This window comes from Ochotona curzoniae, unplaced genomic scaffold (assembly GCF_017591425.1).
Source record: "Ochotona curzoniae isolate NIBS_2020 unplaced genomic scaffold, NIBS_Ocur_1.0 contig_2688, whole genome shotgun sequence".
Taxonomy (NCBI): domain Eukaryota; kingdom Metazoa; phylum Chordata; class Mammalia; order Lagomorpha; family Ochotonidae; genus Ochotona; species Ochotona curzoniae.
The window spans coordinates 24,326,769-24,346,641 of NW_024465553.1; the positions used below are offsets into that span (position 1 = coordinate 24,326,769).

Genomic DNA, 19,873 nt, shown 5'->3' on the forward strand with positions numbered 1-19,873 from the left:
CATCCCCAAGTGGCCATAATGGCTGGAGCTGAGCCAATCTGAAGCCAGGAGCCAGGAGCTTCTTCCTGGTCTCTCACGTGGGTACAGGGCCCCAAGGCCTGGGCCATCTTCTACTGCTTTCCCAGGCCAAAAGCAGGGAGCTGGATGGGAAATGGAGCAGCATCCTTATGGGATCCCAGTGCATGGCGGGGGCGGGGGTGTGTGTGTGTGGATTCAGCTACTGGGCCACTGCGCTGGGCCCAGCTCCTTGTTTCTAATATAAATTAAGAATTTTTCCCCCCAGTTTTCATTGGGCTGCAATCTGAACAGGTGACTGGGATGGTTATTTCTGTGCCGAGGTGGGAAGTTCCCTGGGAGACCTTGTTCTGGCCCCATGGCTGGGCCAGGCTTGCTGCTGCATTCTTACACCCAAGCTGACAACCATTCGAGGACCTAGAAATGATGGAAGTCTCTTTCTCCATGGCGTCCTTTTAGTACGCTCTACTGAAAAGGCTCAACATTAAACTCACTTTTTCCACCCTCTGAGGAATTCTGTGGTTTATCATAGAACATATTTTGGAGAGTCTATTTAAAATTGGAAGGCAGGAGCTGGTGTTGTGTTGCATGCTAAGCCTCCACCTGCAAGACCAAATTTCCATATGGGCGTCAGTTCAAGTCCAGGCTGTTCTACTTCGATTCACTTGCCTTACAATACCTGGAAAAGTAGCAGTAAATGGCCCAAGGTGCTTGGGCCCCTGTATCCTCGGGGCAGACCTGGAAGAAACTCTAGGCTCTTTGCTTTGCCCTGTTTCAGTCTTAGCAGTTGTGACAATTTGGGGAGTGAACCAGTGGGTGGAAAATTCTGTCTTCTCCTCTTTGTGTAACTGTACCGTTCAATCAAATAAAAAATAAATCTTAGAATAAAATCAAAAGGCAATGGAACAATAAGTAACAGCTGCATTGGTCAGTCTTTCCATGTGTTAATGCTCATTTTGAAAATTTAGAGATCTAGAGTGTATTTGAATATCTGTTAATTCAAGCATTATTTATGATCTTCTCTTTTAGAGTTATTTTTGCTTTTTCCATAAGATTTTTTTTTTGTTTGTCTTGTCCTTCAAGTAACACTTGCTAGTTTTATTTACCATTAAGGTACTTTTTAAAGATTTATTTTCTATTTTTAAAATTGTTTTGATGGCTTTTTAAAAAGATTGATTTTTTTTTATTGGAAAATCAGATATATAGAGAGAAGGAGAGACAGAGAGGAAGGTTATCCATCTGTTGATTCACTCCCCAAGTGGCTGCAATGGTCAGAGCTGTGTTGATCTAAAGCCAGGAGCACAGAGCTTCTTCTGGGTCTCCCATGTGGGTGCAGGGTGCCAAGGCTTTGGGCCGTTCTGGACTACCTTCCCAGACCACAAGTTGGAAGCTGGACGACTCGGATTAGAATTGGTGTTGATATGGGATCCCAGCATATGTAAGCTGAGGATTTAGCCGCTAGGCTACTGTGCTGAGCCCGACATTAAGGGTTTTTGAGAGGCATAGATACGAGACCAAGAGAAATCCCCATGCAATGGTTCTGTTTCCGCGTGTGCCGAAGCACGGAGCCAAGAAAACGGTGCAGATCTCCACGAGGGTCGCAGGGCCCTGACTACCTGTGCTGCCGCTGGCTGCATCCCGGAGTGTGTATCAGCAGGAAGCTGGAAATGGAGTGGAGCTGCGATGCTGACCAGGACCTCACAGACGGGAGGCTAGTGTCCTGACACCACTTAGGCTTAGCCGTCAGGCTGAACGCCCACTCCTAACCTTGAGCTGTTTAAAATACTGTAATTCCTGTGGTTAGAAGATTCTTGTGGTTAATAGCAACCACAGAAACAATCAAGAAATGTAGTAGGAAATGAGCATTCCATGCCTCGCATTCCCACCTCTCAGTTAACATTTTTGTACCTGTCTTTCAGGATGTATTTGTAATCCTATTGAAATGTGTGGATGTTTAAACATGAAGCAGCTTAAACATTCTTCAGCTGTTACACCTGTCACTGTAAGTTAACAATGTCTTTTGCTTTTCTTTCCAGCTTTCCTGCCCACCCACGAGCCTTTGAAGATCTTGTTTGCTGCTTTGCGCCCGCCTCTCATCAGGAGCTTGTCGCTGCTCCTCCTTCAAGACATGGATATCAAAAACTCGCCGTCCAGCCTCCGCTCTGCTGCCTCCTCTCACTGTAGTCAGCCTGGCTTGCCCCTGGAGCACGGGCCCATCTACTTGCCTTCCTCCTACGTGGAGAGCTGCCATGAGTACTCGGCTATGACCTTCTATAGCCCTGCCGTGATGAATTACAGCGTTCCCAGCAGCACTGGGAATATGGAAAGTGGGCCCAGGCGACAGACCCCAAGTCCAAATGTACTGTGGCCAACTCCGAGCCACCTGGCTCCCTTGGCCATCCGATGTCCGTCGTCGCTTCTGTATGCAGAGCCTCAGAAGGCCTCTTGGTGTGAAGCCCGGTCGTTGGAGCCCACGTTACCCACGAGCAGGTAAAGCCCGCCTTCGTTCTGAATTATAGTTTGGGGCTGTTCGGCTCACTTCCTGATCGCTGAGAAGGAAGCTGTGCGTCCAAAGCTTTCTATTTGATTCTATGAGGATCCTTCAGAAAGTTCATGGCAGATATGTATGATGACATGGTTTTCACATTTTTGATTTGATTTTGTTTGAACTTTTTGAAGTACTCTCATACTAGTCAGTAGATGACTCACCTGAAGTATAAGATACCCTGTTCTCTTCTACTGTTCTAGACCTCATTGAAAAGTTGTGGCTCAATGACTAAATCCTTAGCTTGCAAGCACCAGGATCCCATGTAGGTGCTGGTTCATGTCCAGGCTACTCTACTTCCCATCCAGCTCCCTGCCTGTGGCCTGGGAAAGCAGTCAAGGATGACCCAAAGCCTTGGGACCCTGCATTTACATAGGAGACCCAAAAGAAGCTCCTGGCTCCTGGTTTCAGATTGGCTCAGCTCTGACTGTTGCAGCCCTTTGGGAAATGAACTGGAGGATGGAAGATCTTTCTCTGTGTCTCCTCCATAAATCTGATTTGCCTTTACAATAAAAAAGAAAAATGTAGGTGAGTTGTAGGGAAAAATCACTATCATTAATACAGTCTTTGTACCATAAAGATGAAACTTTACTTTTTTCTTACGGTATGTGAGTTGAAAAATAGATTTTTTACTTTTAGGTTTCTGCCATCATATAATTTAATCACAAGGCAATATTCATGAAAAATTGTTCCCAGGATAAAAGTAACTGTGGCAGTATTAGAACTTAAAGGAAATACTAGTCATGTGAAGCTTCAAAGGACAGGGGATTGCTGCAGCTTAAATTTTTTTCTCTGAAAGGCAGAGAGAGGTCTAGCACTTACATGCTGGTTTACTATAAATGCTCGCAGTGCTAGGAGTGGGTCGGACTGAAGCTGGGAGCTGGCAGTTCTATCCAGGTCTCCCCTGTGGGTGCCAGGAACCCCTGTGGGTGCTAGGGCATGCCTGCTGCCTCCCAGGAGGCGTTAGCAGAAAGTTGGAGGCAAGAGCCGGAGCAGGGCATGGAAGCCAGGTGCCGCAAGGGGGAAGCAGGCATTCTAACGGCCAGGCTGAGTGATAAAGATTAGATTTTATAAAGATTAGTAGGAAAGCACTTAATATAGACATCTGATCAAAGTTCTTAAAGTGGACAGTAATATTTTTTTTTCTCTCCAAATGCAAGATAAGGATTGTTTCAGTTTGATTTGTGATGTTTTCGATGATCATTGTAGCTCTGAAAAGAGACTAATGAAGGAAAGAGAGAAAATTCTGAAACAATGGATGTACTTAATGAGAGCACATTGGATATTGAAATATATTACTTCTCTTTATTGAAGGGCAGAGTGTCAGGGAGTGGGGGGGAGAGAGAATGTAAGTTTTCATCTGCTGGTTCACTTCCCACATGACCACAGTGGCCAGGGCTGAGCCACGCCAAAACCAGTAGCTTCCTCTCACATTGTGGCCAACACTTGGACCATCTTCACATTGCTTCGCATTGCCAGGCCATTAGCAAGGAGCTGAGTATAGAGCAGCGGGACACAAAAACAAGCATCGTACGAGATGCCAGCATCACAGCCACTGTCCCCCAAGGCTGGCCCTATGTGGAACTCTGTTGTTGTTGTTGTCGTCCTTAAAGACTGACTTTATTGGCAAGGAAAATAGAGAAGAAAGACAAAGATTCTCTGTCCGTTGATTCACTCCCCAGTGGCTGCAGCAGCTGGAGCTAAGCCATTCCAAAGCCAGGAGCTGCTTCTGGGTTTTCTGTGTGGGTGCAGGCTCCTAAGGCTTTAGGCTGTCCTCCCCTGCCCTCCCAGGCTACAAGCAGGGAGCTCAATTGGAAGTGGAGCAGTCAGGACACGAACTGGCACCCACATGGGATCCTGGTGCATGCAAGATGAGCCACTAGGCCATTGTGCCATGCCCACCTGTGAATAACTTTATAACAGCTGTGCTTTTCATTCAGCCTTTAAAGGTAAAAGTATGTTGTTTCTGAGCATGAATTTTGATCAGAGTTCTGATATTTGGACAAATTAACCCATGTGAAAATTGCCTTCACTGACATAGCAGTTGTAGACTTTCCAAAATAACCATGTGCTGGTGACATTTGGAAGTAGCCAAGCTTGGTTTTGATGCTGGCCACATTTCCTTGCCGGGCTGGTTCCTCCATGGAGGCAGGGCTGAGCCTCTGCTTCCATGCAGGCCTTCTCAGGACAAGCAGCTGTTAGCTCGCTCTCGTCGCTTCTCCTGTTCTCTCCTCTGTTCTCCCCTGTTTTCTCCTCTGTTCCCCCCTGTTCTCTCCTGTTCTCTCCTCTTCCCTCTCCCCCTCCTGTCCCCTTGTTTTAGCCAGGGCATAGCTCATCTTGAGGTATCGTAGGTAACTTGGTCACCTCTAGACCTAGATGTGAGATTGCAGAAAGGAAGGTGTGTTTGTCTTCCGTTGAAATGGGAACCTGCAGTGCCTGAAGGGTTGTGCTGTGACACAGGTGGGAATGACTGACGTTTGCGCATGGCTGTGTGAGTTCAAACCTGTCTCTGTGGCATAATGGACCTTTCTTTAGTAACTGGGGAAGGTGGCTGCATGTTCTGCTCGTGGAGCAGACCTGTGGATAAGATTGCGTCTGGCTGCTTTGCTTACTCCACCCAGAGGCGTTCCCACTCCTGGGGCTGGAACAGGCCTCTGCAGTTAGCACTGTGGGCATCAACTCACCTCACCATTCCAGACAGAATTCACCCTTTACAGATCTGCTTTAGTAACAAAAGTTTTGTTCATTCAGATTTCATAGAATGTATGAGGGTGTGGGGTGGGGGTTCTTCAAAAAAATTTTTGAAAAAGAAGCATTAAGAAAAAATTATGCCTGGAGTTCAAGTTTTTTTTTTGACCTCAAACAATCTGTTAATTCCATCTTATCCTGAATTTTTGGAAATACCATTGTATTTGTGATGATCCCTAGAGAATAGATCAAATTAGTCTTTTTGATGCTACTCTTTTTCCCCTAGAGATTCCCATCTTTCCCTTTTTATCTTCCTTCACAATGGGTATTTTCTTGGTCCCCAGAGAGACACTGAAAAGGAAGGTTTGTGGGAACAGTTGTGGCAGTCCTGTCACCGCGAGTCCAAGTTCAAAGAAGGATGCCCACTTCTGTGCCGTCTGCAGCGACTATGCGTCAGGATACCACTACGGGGTCTGGTCATGTGAAGGATGCAAGGCCTTTTTTAAAAGAAGCATTCAAGGTACAAGAATACTGTTAACTGTGCTTCCAGTTTCCACTTCTGCTTTCCAACTGTTTTGTAGAAATTCTATCATTGTCCTCTTGGGCACACAGGGGACTTGATGAGCAGTAGTTGGGTGTGTGTTGAGTTGCAGGGTGGCTTATTTTCATGTGCAGAGCACCTGATCTTTCATTACGTATTTCCACCCTAGAACCCCAAGAATATACAGCCAGACAGGTGTACCTCATGCTCATCTTCACCCATGTGGTGTTAGGGAGATGTTTGATTACAACTCTGAAGGTAATGCTTAGAAAAAATGTGCACTCATGGGGAACTGCGGAGTTTGTTTGTCTGACTCAGATTTAATAAATGACAAGCTTAACAGTCAGGACAGTGCGATGGTTCCTGAGGAAGACTGACTTACTGTAAGGGCTTCTGAAAGTTGATGGGAAAATGGAATGTGAAGGTAAGTTTAAGGGCTAGGTGTCTGGCCTAACAGTTGAGATGTCCATGTTCTACATTACAATACCTGGATTTGATTTCTAATCCCAACTCCTCTAACTTTCACTTCCTAAAATTTCAGAGCCTGGGATGCCGCAAGCTGTGGCTCAGATGATTGGGTGCCTGCCATGCACGTAGGACACTTGGATTGAGCTGCCAGCTTGTGGCTCCAGCACCATGCAGCCTCAGCTGTGTCAGGCATTGACCCCATAGATGGGAGCTCTGTTTCTCTGTCATTAAACGACAAAAAATCATTTTGATGCAAAAAACTTTGAATTCCATGCATACTAAGGGCTCTTCAAAGAATTCATGGGAACATTTTTTTAAATGAAAAATATGTGTAGATTTAAATTTTGCTCCAACATAAGCTTCTCTAAGTATCCTCACACATTTTGTAGAGGTGGTCACAAACCAGGCATTCCAGGGCGGTGTACTAGGTGGACTGATGGAGGCATGTCCTCTGAACTGCCAGAGCCTCCTTTCCAATTCCTCTGGTTGCTTCTCCAGCTCCACCTGGGCTAAGGTTGGTTTTTGTTTTTTTTTTTTTTTTTTAAAGATTTATTTATTTATTGGAAAGTCAGATATACAGAGAGGAGGAGAGACAGAGAGGAAGATCTTCCATCCAATGATTTACTCCCCAAGTGAGTGCAACGGCTGATGCTATGCCGATCCGAAGCCAGGATCCAGAAACTTCTTCCGGGTCTCCCACACGGGTGGAGGGTTCCAAGGCTTTGGGCCGTCCCCGACTGCTTTCCCAGGCCACAAGTAGGGAGCTGGATGGGAAGTGGAGCTGCCAGGATTAGAACCGGTGCTCATATGGCATCCTGGTGCGTTCAAGGCAAGGACTTTAGCTGCTAGGCCACTCTGCCTGGCCCGGGTTTTGTTTGTTTTTAAGTCACTTGTGGCAAGTGCCTCAAGTTGATTGCCTCTGGTCTGGAGGGCAGTCCCTCCCGCACTAACCCTGACTTGCTGAAGCTCTTCTTGCTTCTTGGTGTTCCCTTTTGTCCTTCTGCCCTATAACCTCTCTCAACAGCCCCTCCTGGGCAGTGTCTTCTCTTTGCTTTCTTAGGACTCCCTTCTCTTGTCTGTCGAAGCCTAATGCTTTGTTCTTCGTCAGTGAGGGGAAGCAGCCTTTGCAGGAGTTCATGGTTGCAAATGGCAAATAGCAGTTTGTCTAGTTGACGCAGCCATTGGTAACTCCAGATTCTGAGGATACTTTTGGCTGGGATCCAGAGAGTGATAAGGAGAGGAATGTGCGTCGTCACTTTCCCAGCATCCCCTGGGACCTTCCCCACGTGGAGACACCTGTTGATCTTGGATCCTTCTGATTAGCTTTATGACTTCATCTCTAAGCTCATTTCCTCTGTGAAATGGGCATGTTCAAGATGTGCTGAAGATGACAATGACCTTGATGATGTAGAAACATGCAGTGCTTGTACATATGTATCTATTGGATATACATATATATCATTGGATCAATGGAATGTGAGAAGGTCAACTCCATTTCCCCATTGTATATAAGAATAATTCAGATTTTTCTGGAATTCAGAGCTAAACTCTTGGTAAGTTGAAAAAAAAACTTATTTTTTACTTGAAAGGCAACATTACAAAGAGAGACGGAGAGATTGTCATCCACTGGATTAATCCCTAAAGGGCTGTAAGGGAGCTGGACTGGTTCGAAGCCAAGAGCCAGGAACTTCTTTAGGTCTCCCACATGGGTGCAGGGCCCAGGCATTTGGGCTTCCTCTGCATCCTTTTCAGGTGTTTTAGCAGGGAGCTGGAGAGGAGGTGGAGCTGTTGGGACTTGAACTGGTGCCCATGATATTCTGGCGCTGCAGAAAGGGGCTTAGTGTGCTATGCCATGATGCTGGTCCCAAGTTGGGAATTCTGTATCTGGCTGATCCAGAATTTTAGTGCTTGGGGAAATTGTTACCTAGCAAAAGTAATTGTATGTGTATGTTGCTAAGTTTTATTTTTTCCTGCTGGAGAAACATCTGTGTGGCTGAAATTTCTTTGAACCCTGTGTTTAACTAATGGTAGTTGAAGGTAAAGTCTTCACTGGCTCCCAATGTTACGTCCACCTCCCATATCAGCTAGGACTGTCAAGTTGTGAATGTTTAAAACATTGTTAAAAAGGGAAGTTTGATATTTTTTTGTTCTTTTTCAGATCATTTACAAGAAAAACCAGTTTTCTTTATTTCCCCCTTTTTGACTTGAATTATAGACCAATTCAAATTGTGATAAGATATACTGAGTTTTGTGTATATTTTAGTTTGTGACTGCGGGATCAGTATTAAAAGCAGGGATCTGGTGCTGAGCCCTGTGAGTTAAGCTATAGCTTACAGACACTGGCATCCGTATGGCTGGTGTTACACACTGGGGAGGGCAGTGGAGGATGGCCTAAGTGCTTGGGCCCCTGCATCCGTGAGGGAGACTTGGATGAGGCTTCTGGCACCAGACCTTGTCCTGGCCCAGCCCTGGCTGTTGGGCCATCAGGGCACCAGTCTCTGTAAATTCTGCCTTTCAAATAAATGAAGGAATCTTTTAATAAAAAAAATTAACAGCAGAAATTAAAATGTAAACTCAGTGTATCTTTATCAAACAGGGAGCCTTCTAGCTCTCATTTATAGAGGGCAAGATGACAGAGCCTAGTATTTTGATAGAAATAAGACCTTAAAAATGGTGCTGGCAGGCTTGGCACAATGACTAAATAGCTAAATCCTCACCTGACAAGTGCTGGGGTCCCATTCTAGTCCTGGTTCTTGTCCCAGCTCCTCCACTTCCCATCCAGCTCCTTGCTTATGGCCTGAAAAAACAGCAGAGGATGACTCAAAGCCTTAGGACCCTGCACCCGCATGGGAGACCTGGAAGAAGCAGTTGGCTCCCGGCTTTGGATTGGCTCAGCTCCAGGCATTGTGGCCACTTGGGGAGTGAAGCAGCAGATGGAAGATCTTTCTCTCTGTCCGTTTTCCCTTTGTACATATGATCTGCCTTTCTAATAAAAATTAATAAACCTTTAAAAAATGGTGCTGGCAGGGATGGTGTTGATGCATAGCAGATAAACCTACAACTTTGATACCCTGTGTGGATGCCGGTTCAAGTCCCAGCTGATCCACTTCCAGTTCAGCTCCCCGGGGATGGCCTAGGAAAAGCAGTAAAAAATGGCCCAGTGCTTAGGCCTCTGTCACCTAAGTGGGAGACACACTGAAGCTCCTGGCTCTGGGCTTTGACTTGGCTTGGTCCTGGTTTGTTGACTGTTTAGGGGAGTGAACCAGCAGGTGGATGATGTCTGTTTCCTCTCTGTAACTCTGAATTTCAAATAAACAACTCTTGGATGCTGACTTGAACTAAAATATATTGACTGTAGTTTGACAAAGACAAGGTGCCTAAGAAAGTCTTGTACTTGGAAGACATTTCTTTGCTACACAACAGTTCCTTTTCGAGGATTGTGAAGAATGTTCTAAGGTTGGAGTTAGGATTTTTCTTTTTCTTCCTTTTTCCTGGTGCGTAGTATTTACTGTTAATATTTTGTTATTTGAGAGGTAGAGAGAACCTCTCTCTATGTCCATTCCCCAAATGTTAACAGTGGCTTTTGGCTGGGACTGAAGCCGGGAGCCGGGAACCCAGTGCAGGTCTCCCAGTGGATGGTGGCAGTCCCAGTCACCTGAGCCATCATGTCTGCCTCCAGTATCTGAGTTAACAGGAAGCTGAAGTCGGGAAGCAGAGCCAGGATGAAACCCAGGCACTCTGTTGTGGTATGCAGACATCTTAACCAGCCTCTATTTTGTTAAAATCGATTTATTTGTTTGAAAGAGAGAGAGAGAGAGAGAGCGAGCAGATGGTCACAGGCTTTTCGGTCACTGGTTCACTCCACAGATGGCTGTAACAGCTGGAGCTGCATCTTCTGTGTAGGTGACAGGTGAATATGTATTTTAGCTTATATCTGCTGCCTCCGGGGCTGTGTATTAGAAGAGCTAGAATCGGGACTTGAACCCAAGCACTCAAACCCAAACTTTTTAATATGGGTGTGGGTCTTCTCAAGCATCATGTTAACCATTGGCCCAAAGAGGCCAATTTATTAATGTAGCATTGGCCAAGGAAAGTCCTGTGACCAAGCCCAGCATCAGCTTTGGGAAAGTATATTCTGCCCAGTGTATTATCAGGATGTTTCAGAAACTGGAAAATTTGTATATGAAAAACCTACATATGAATTTCAAAATTTTTTTTGCACCAAAATAAAGTCTTCATTCCATGATCTTTTGCAAGTATTGTCTCTATCAAGTAATATAAGCAGCTTAATTTTGGTGAATTGATATGAAATTGCAAGTATGGAAGAATTCTGTGATTTGCAGCAAGTTGATTTCAAAATGTGGCTGTTTCGTTTTCCACATCCAAAGAACAATGTTTAGAAATGGATCACTTGAGAATTCGAAAAGCATGTAAAGAATAACTTATTTGTCCAAAAACGGAGATGTTGAAACAATCCTGGCTGTTTGTTCATTGACAAGGCGACGTTGCAACTACCCCCGTCTTTGTTTCAGGGCTCATCTCTAAGAAGATGTGCGCTCTCTCGTAGTGGATTGTATTATTGTGCTTTTGGTCTCAAAGAAGAGCTGTGACAACAGCAACCAGTAACGCTCTTCTTATTACTCTGTTATAGGACACAATGAGTATATCTGTCCAGCTACAAATCAGTGTACCATAGACAAGAACCGCCGCAAAAGCTGCCAGGCCTGCCGACTTCGGAAGTGCTATGAAGTAGGAATGGTGAAGTGTGGTGAGTGTTTACCCCACTGGCGTTGTGTGGGGGCTGCGCTGGAAGCTGGGGGTCTCTAACTTGCCTGAGAGGAAGGGATCTGAGGACCTGGTGGCTCTTGCCAGGGGCATTTGTGTGCTGCCACAACAGGGGGCATGGACTGGTTGTGAGTTCCTGCCTGGAACACAGCTGTGCTGAATGGCAGCAGGCTGCAGGAGGCAGGCAAGAGTGTCTACAGCTCCAGGGGTGTACGGCATGAGAGAGCGCCATTGAGATGCTCCGCAGGCTGGGTGACCATCTACCTGAGACGCTGCAAGTCCCATCCTGAAGGTGAAGACCTGGCAGTTGGCTTTAATTTATATGTTGGGACAAAATATAGAGATTTACAGAGAGAAGGAAAGATGGAAAGATCTTTTATCTGCTGGTTCACTCTCCAAGTGGTTGCAACGGCCAGAACTGAGCCGATCTTAAGCCAGGAGCTGGGACCTTCTTCCGGGTCTCCCACGTGGGCATAGGGTCCCAAGGCTGTGCGCCGTCCTCTGTCGCTTTCCCAGGCCACAGGCAGCGAGCTGGATGGGAAGTGGAGCAACTGGGATACAGATTGGCACCCACCTGGAATCCCAGCACAAGCAAGGCGAGAACTTTAGCCATTAGTCTGCTGTGTCGTGCACAATTTATCCTTATTTTTGAGTGAGGTTTAGTTAATAATATAATTCTAAACTAAAAGATTTCTTTCCTCCACTTTATAAATTCTGGTCATAAAGCTGTAAAGTCTATAGCATTTTGATACCAACACTGGAGCAGAAAGGTAGGTTTGTCAACAATAGTGAATCTAGAAAACAGAATCCTTTCGTAGCTATTTATTTATTAAGGAGACAGCATTTTAAATAGATAAATAAGACTTATTCGATAGGTAACAGTGGGAAAATTGTGCATGTTTTGGGAAACTATAACATGAAACATCAGTGCAACACCAATGTGCACACAATTCCAGCTAGATGTGAACTGAGAAGGTAAAGGAGAACCTTTGTGTCATCATGATGTAAAACAAAGATTTGACAAAAGTCACCGTGAGCAATACTGAATGTCCCATGGTGTGAATAGTCTTTAAATCGTTGTCCAGATTGCAAAATTTTAAATACTTCTGGAGCATGTATCAACGTGCGTTAAAACGGTGGACTTAGGATGCTGTTGTAATGATATGGGGGAACTTGGTGAGGGGGGAGGGATTAGGGGAAGGGGTAGGGGAAATCCCAACGCCTATGGAACTGATCGTAAAATGGTAATAATAATAAGAAGAAAATAAAAGAGGAATGGACTTAACATTCAGACACCTGGACGCAGAGATACCAGAAACGTTGATGTTGCTAACGGTTACACTTGCAGTAATCACTGGTCCATGCCCCACAGAGTTCCATCTGATCACGTGCAGGCTTCCACTCCCTGATGTTGTGAGGATACACTCAGACCTTCCAGTGATGTCACTGTGTCATGTTCACCCTGGCTAAAAGCATCCTATCATTGTCTTCTTCCCCGATAGGCTCCCGGAGAGAAAGGTGTGGGTACCACATAGTGCGAAGACGGAGAAATTCTGGCGAGCAGCTGCATTGCCTGGGCAAAGCCAAGAGAAATGGTGGCCACATGATGCGAGTGAAGGAGCTGCTGCTGAGCGCCCTCAGCCCGGAGCAGCTGGTCCTCAGCCTCCTCGAGGCAGAGCCACCGGATGTGCTGGTGAGCCGGCCCAGCACACCTTTCACTGAAGCCTCCATGATGATGTCGCTGACCAAACTGGCTGACAAGGAGTTGGTGCATATGATCGGCTGGGCAAAGAAAATTCCAGGTAGGGCTCTCTAGCAGCCAGTGTTCCGTTTGTTTATGGGAAGGCTTGCCCCTGATGTTTGTGGGATGGGAGTTCAAAGTGGAGGCCCGTGAACTGTGTCTGCATATTTACAGTTTGGTTATTTGAGCTGTGATTTTTAAATGAAGTTTGTCCTTTTCTTTCTGTAGAACGGATATGTTCTAGAAAGCAGTTTCTAACTTAAAAGTTCTTACACTTTTTTATATTAGACATGATAGTGCAAGAATTGTGTGTCGAATGCCTGTTTGTTTTTTTTTCTTTAAAGATTTGTTCACTTGAAAGTTACAGTTATAGAGTGTGTGTCAGAGATGGAACGGGAGAGGGAGGGAGGGAGAGAGGGAGAGAGAGAGAGAAAAGATAGCTCCCATCTGTTGGTTCACTCCCCAGATGGCTACAATGCCCAGGCCAAAGTTAGGAGCTCCATTTGGGCCTCCCGTGTGGGTAACAGGGGCCCAGACACTTGGGTCAATCTCTGTTGCTTTTTCCAAGGCACATTAGCAGGGAGCTGGATTAAAAGTAGAATATCGGTAACATGAACTGGTACCCGATGGGATGCTGGTGTTGGAGGAGGTGACTTTGCCAGCCACCCTACAGCACTGCCTCCCAGCTTGCTCATTTCTCCTCTTGCCTCTTCCCAGCCCCAGATCCATCCCACACCACCCTCACACCCTCCTCCTACGTGTGCCCATCATCCCTTCCCATTCCCAGGGGAGAGACTCACCCACTGCTGCCTGCAGTTGGGCATAAGCCCATTTGGGCAAGAAATTCTAAGGTCCTGGGGCCTGGCTGGAAGGCACAGATGGTTGTTCCATATCCATCTCTGTCTTGGTGGCAGAGTCCTCACCTGGAAAGGAGAGGTGTGGTCACTAAATCCTTCAGGATAGTCTTGTTTTATTATACGATAGACTTTGAGATGATTTGGCATAATTACATGCTAAAACAAGTTTTCTGAACGTGTTTAAGATAGGCTAGGCTAAAAACCATGATGTTCAGTAGTAAACTGATATTTTAAAATTACAAGTGGAGCATTAATACCTGAAATACCATCCTGATCTAAAATTGCCAGTGGATAGCCTTTGATTGGATAGTCTGTGATTCCATCCTAAAATGCGAGAGCCCATCCTCCCTGTGCCATGAAAGAGCGTCTCCAGCATGTCCTTCCAAACTTAAGAAGTGACACCTGTCTCTAAACCACTGGATGTGTTCCTGTGGTCTGGAGTGCTCAACTGCATTAAGGCAAACTGAAGGACGGGGCGGTAAAGAGCCAAGGGACAGTAATTAGGGCTGTAGGATTGAAGGACAGGAGTGATAGTATCTTCAGGGGTCATTTTTTGTTCTGGGCTGCCTCATGAGCTGCCTGAGGATTTTCTGAGTTGCACTTTTGTCTAGCATCTTTGCCAGAACTGAGCTACTTTCTTGGCTCTCCCAGAAGAGTGAGTGAGTGCTGGCATGCCTTCCTCTGGGTTTTGTTGAAGCATATTCAGGGGTGGGCATTTGGCACAGGGGTTAGGATGTCTGTTGGGATGCCTGCCTTCTGTTTTGAGTGCCTGGGTTCAAGTCTTGGCTCTGCTCCTGATTCCAGCTTCCTGCTAATGCAGACCCTGGTTAAGAAGTGGCGGTGGTTCGAGTTACAGGGTCCCTGCTATCCACAAAGAAGACCTGAATTGAGTTCCTGGTTCCTAGCTTCAACCTGGCCTTGTCCAGCTGTTTAGGGCACTGGAGTAAGCTAGCAGATGGGAGATCTCTCTGTCAGTGGTTTTATCTCTTGAATAAGTAATTAGGGACAGTGCTCGAATCCCTGCTTTGGATACCCACATGTTGTCTGAATGTGTCATTCTGGGCCTGACTGCTATACTTCTCATGCAGCTTTCAGCTTACAAGCATCTTGGGGAGGAAGCAGAGGATGGCCCAAGTACCTGGGTCCTTATCCTTTACATGGGAGACCCCAAAGAAGTTCTAGGTTCTTGTCTTTGGGCTGATCTAGCCCAGACTGTTCTGGGCATTGGGAGAGTGAATTAGCAGATATAAGAATGTGTCTTTCAAATAAAATGAGAATTATTTCATTCATTAAATTTAAAATAAAATGAAAAAAAAAGTGTTTCAAACACTATTTTGCAGAATCCTACATGGAGAGTGGTGCTGAAATTCATTATTACTGAAAGCTATGCATCTTCTTTGTACACTAATAAAGCTGAACCCATAAGCTGCATTAGTCCCTCTTCTAGCCTGATATTTTGAAAGTTTTTTGGAAAACTTAGGCTTCCTATGAATTTGCTTTCTTCTTTCTCAGCCGACATAATTACTGTCTACTTTCCTGCCCCTCAAATATGAAAATCTCATCTAGTCTTAATCTTGTTGCATATCCATAGGATTAAAAGCCTTCCCTCTCGTGGGTAAGCTGACTGTATAGGACTGTGGGTTAGACTGGGACATGCACATGTGTTAGGAACTGAATGGAGCCTGGTGTGGGCTTTGAAAGGATCTGCCCATCTTTACATTCGTTACTGCAGCTAATCTTCCTCTGGGCAGATTTGCAGTGCCCATCTGTAATACAATGAAGAGGTAAAAAGAGATTCAATAATTGACTAGGAGTGGCTGAGCTGGGGCTGAGCCGGAGTCCCTTTTGCTCCGAGGTTGTGTGACACCATCCAGTCCTGGTCTCAGGCCTGTGGAGCAGGTCTCTATTGTCTGCTTAGTCTGAACTGCTGTCTCCCCAGAGCTGGCCTGTTTGCGGGCTCTGGAACCAGACCAGGGAGACTGTCAGAGCCGTTGCTCTCCAACATGGAACTGGACGGGAGCACTCCTGCCCAGACGAATGCTGCTAGCTCTGGAGGGGAGGTGCTCTGCAGAAGCTGGTGCTGCCTCCACATGCTCCCCATTGCCAGCCTCTGCCTACCCTTGACCTGCACCCCAGGCCTGCACTCCTGCTTGTCCCAGTCGTGGTTGGGTCCTGTGGCAGCTCCTCAGATGCATGGAGCCAGAGGAATTACTAAGATATAACTGCTGAAGCTTGGTTCCAGCTTTCTGGCCGTCCTGAACGTCTGTGTGGGAAGCTGAATGAGCCCAGGTGCTACCAGGCCTTTGTAAGTTCCAAGTGAGTACAGTCACCTGTTGCTTAATGGTGGTGCTGCATTCTGGGAAATGTGTCACTGGGTGATCTTGTCATTGTAGGAGCATCACTCACACAAACCTAGCTAGTACTGAGCCCCAGGACTGTTTAGGTCACCTTCATATATTTGGTCCCTTGTTGACTGAAGTATTGCTCTGTGGCTTAGGACTGGATATTTGTCTTAGAACACTCTAAGTTGTTCTTCCTTGAACCAGCCTTAATCACATTTAAGAATACAGATTATTTTCCCATACTGTTAGGTTTTTTCCTTTGCTTTTTAAAAGCTGCTGTTCTGTTTTCATAGAAGCGAGTTGCCCAGGGAAAGGGCAGGTGCATCTCATGGCTCTTGCTTCCCACAGGCTTCGTGGAGCTCAGCCTGTTCGACCAAGTGCGGCTCTTGGAGAGCTGCTGGCTGGAGGTGTTAATGGTGGGGCTGATGTGGCGCTCAATTGACCACCCAGGCAAGCTCATCTTTGCTCCCGACCTCGTGCTGGACAGGTGAGAAAAAACCCACGGTGTGCCTCTTCCTGTTTTCTGAGTAAAGTGTGTAGGGACTGAGGAACAGAGTTATGGATGAAAGGATTAAAAGGTCACACCTGAACCAGCCATCTGCTCCTTCATCAAGTCAGAAACTAATAAATGTTCTATAACTCCTGCATTTTAGTTTTTATTTGCTTTATGTATTTAAAAGGTAGAGAGAGTGATCTTCAAATGCCTGCAGAGGTGAGCCAGGCCTTAGGCAGGAGTTGGGGGTCTCAGTTTGGATGTTCCACGTGAGTTGTAAGGATCCAAGTACTTGAGCCATCACCACTGCCTGAAGCAGAGCCAGGACTTGAACCCAGGTGCTGCAGTATGGGATGCAGGCATGTCACGTGGCATCTTACTGCTGCACCAAAGACCTGCCCTCCTGTGGCATTTGTTTTATCCACTGGTTCATTTACCCAAATGATCATAATGGCCAAATCTGATTGGTCCAAAGCCATACCAACACCATCTCAGAATCATCAAAACCACTCAGTTAACAGTCTTGGAATATTCTTCCCCATGCTGGGGTCTCTAAGATGACTGTCCCCATCTCCGAGTGCTGCTATCCCCTTACCCACCTCCCCCCTGCAGACATAGGAGAAGAAAGGAAAAAGTAGGAAACATTTGGCCCACCTGCCTTCCCCACCCTAACCAGTGACCCACATGGGCACACACATCATGTCCTTATCAACTATGTAAACAACACACGCAGAGTCAGGAGCCCAAAACTTCATTCAGGAGTCTCCTACACATGCAGGGGCCCGAACACTAGGGCCATCTCTGCATCATTCCCAGGTGCATTCGTAGGAAGCTGGATCGGAAGCAGAGCAGCTGAGATGTGAGCTGTCACTCCAGTATGGGATACTGACATTGGAGACAGGATTTAACTTGCTGTGCTGCAGTGCTGGCCCCCTCATTTAAAATCTGTATTACAGTATCATTCGCAGGCAAGGGTCACTACTCTGCAGGATACTGTGGCCACTAGGTGTGCAAGTCAGCTTCAATGTTTCTGCATGAAAAACTCCATGATTGGGTAATAACGTAAAATTGTTCTGAGAATTTTTCCAGCTGTAGTGACCAATTGCATTTTCAGCTATCTGGACCGGCAATATGATTCTTCCAAATCTGCCAACTTGATTTGAAAGTGCTTTAATGCTTTAATGCATGTGCATTTTTGGCAGTAGTGACTACAGGAATAGTTAGTTATGAAAACCAGATGAAAATGAATGGAAATTGGAATATGATGGCACTAGTGTTGTGCCTTGATTATATTGAGTTTTCAGAGACCACATGGAAAGGTGTGGGCATTGTGCACACTGGTTTATCTGCTGCTTGGACATGCATGTCTTGTATCAGCGAGTCTGAATTCTGCTGCTTGTTCCAGCTTCCATATGTGCACCCTGGGAGGCAGCAGGTGATGGCTTAGAGACCCGGAGTGAGTTCCTGGCTCCTGGCATTAGTCTAGTGCTGCTCAAATGCTGTGGGCATTTGGGTAAGGAAAACTGGGATATACAAAACCAGATGCTTTCTAGCCCATAAAATGAAACACTTTGTTGGTGAAAAACTGCTAGAGTTTCTTTAGCCATGTTTAACCCTGCGCACAGTAGGAAGATGCCCAGTGCTGGTGTCAGCAGAGATGAGTGGAATAGGTTCTTGTCTTCCTGCAAGAAGGCGTTCAGCTGCGGGACAGGGAGGAGTGGTAAGAAAGGCAGTAAGGCTTCATGGGCTAGAGCGTTGGTCAGAATGGAAGAGTACCTCTCCAGACACTCTGGGCAAGGCAAGGTGACACGGGTTAATGGAGAGCATACACCTGACGACCCAGTTAGCTTGGCCCAGGACAGAGCTGAGTGCGCTGCTTGGATCCCGATTCGGGCTTGTTAGGAAATAGGGTCCAGTTCTTTCTGTTATTTTCCTCCTGCCCTCCTTTTCTGGACACAAGAATTGCTGAATATGAATTAGGCCGATTTTATTAGTGCTAGCTAGCTTATTAGATGCCGAGATTACACTGGGAGAAGATTGTGAAAGTCTGACAGCACACTGCTGTCGTGCCAGGTAACCCATTTGGTGCTGCGCAGGCAGGATTCTCCTCTCTGTATATCTGACTTGCCAATAAAAATAAATAAATTAATAAATAAGAGTTGTAACTCCTTTAAATAAATAAATAACTTATAAGAGAGACCAGAGCCTTCTGTAACAGAATAGTCACCTTGCCAGCTTACGTATGCTTGCCCTGTCTGCAGCACCTGGTGTGTTGGTTGCTTCAGGTTCCCCAGTAGGCTGCGCGGGGGAAGCACTGTGGTTTTCCCCAGGTTACCCAGTGGTAAGTGGAAGAGTGAGACAGGGGGGTCTGCAGGTGAAGTTCTGTTTGTGACAGCGGCACACTGACCCCAGTGGACAACCGGTAGGAGGAAGCCCAAAAGGCAAACTCACTCCCTGCTTTATTCTTTTGCCTTAGAGAAGTCCTATTCTGCCCTCGGCTACTTTAGAAACTCACTCCTCCTTATAAATTGATTCTAAATGTGGTGTTTATTTTCTATGACTTTTTTTTAAAAAAAAGTTACTTATGGGCGGGCCTAGAATAGTAGCCTGGAGACAAAAGTCCTCACCTTGCACACACTGGGATCCCATATGGGTGCCAGTTCTAATCCCAGTGACCCTGCTTTCCATCCAGCTCCCTGCTTGTGGCCTGAGAAGGCAGTAAAGGATGGCGCAAAGCTTTGGGAACCTGCACCCATGTGGGAAACCTGGAAGAAGCTTTGGGCTCCTGGCTTTGGATCAGCTCAGCTCTGGCCCTTGAGGCAGCTTGGGGAGTGAATCAGCAGATGGAAGATCTTCCTAACTTCTTCTCTGTATATCTGACTTTCCAATAAAAATAGCTCTTTAAAAAAGTTATGAGCTATTTATTTAAAAGAGTTACAAGGGAGAGGGAGAGCTAGTTGTGTCCAAGCACTTGGGCTGTTTTCCACTGCTTTCCCAGACATATGATTGGGCAGTTGGATTGGAAGTGTGTCCTCATGGCATGGCACCACAGGCTGTGGCTAAACCTGTTTTACCACAACACAGGCCCCTTCAGTGACTTTTATTTCTGACTTTCAGTTCAATTTAGCTCGCTCTTTTCTCTGAATTTTTAGTCTTTGTAAGCATGTGTATTAGTTACTGAAAATATAAGGAATCTTATTGATAAGTATAAGAAATGTTAAGACTGTTTGAGGGGAAAAAAAAAGAACATTTGAGGACCGTTCCCTTTTTTATTTCAAATCCTTTAATTTTGACCTATTACGCATAATTTATATTCAATTTATAATTACAAAATAAATGAAATTAGTTTGATTCATTGATTAAAAGTCCTTCCCACTCTATTCTGTATAACCCAACTT

General features: G+C 45.8%; 1 protein-coding gene across 1 annotated transcript in view; it reads left to right on the forward strand.

The window, feature by feature from the left end:
- Positions 1 to 2,131: 2,131 nt before the first annotated feature.
- The window catches only part of ESR2 (estrogen receptor 2), a 33,257-nt gene continuing 15,515 nt past the window's right edge, over positions 2,132 to 19,873 (forward strand). Inside the window, exons 1-5 of the mRNA XM_040975642.1 lie at positions 2,132 to 2,505; positions 5,593 to 5,768; positions 10,909 to 11,025; positions 12,545 to 12,844; positions 16,331 to 16,469. Of these exons, the coding sequence (XP_040831576.1) occupies positions 2,144 to 2,505; positions 5,593 to 5,768; positions 10,909 to 11,025; positions 12,545 to 12,844; positions 16,331 to 16,469 (1,094 nt within the window). The 5' untranslated portion in view covers positions 2,132 to 2,143. The remainder of the gene's footprint in view (positions 2,506 to 5,592; positions 5,769 to 10,908; positions 11,026 to 12,544; positions 12,845 to 16,330; positions 16,470 to 19,873) is intronic.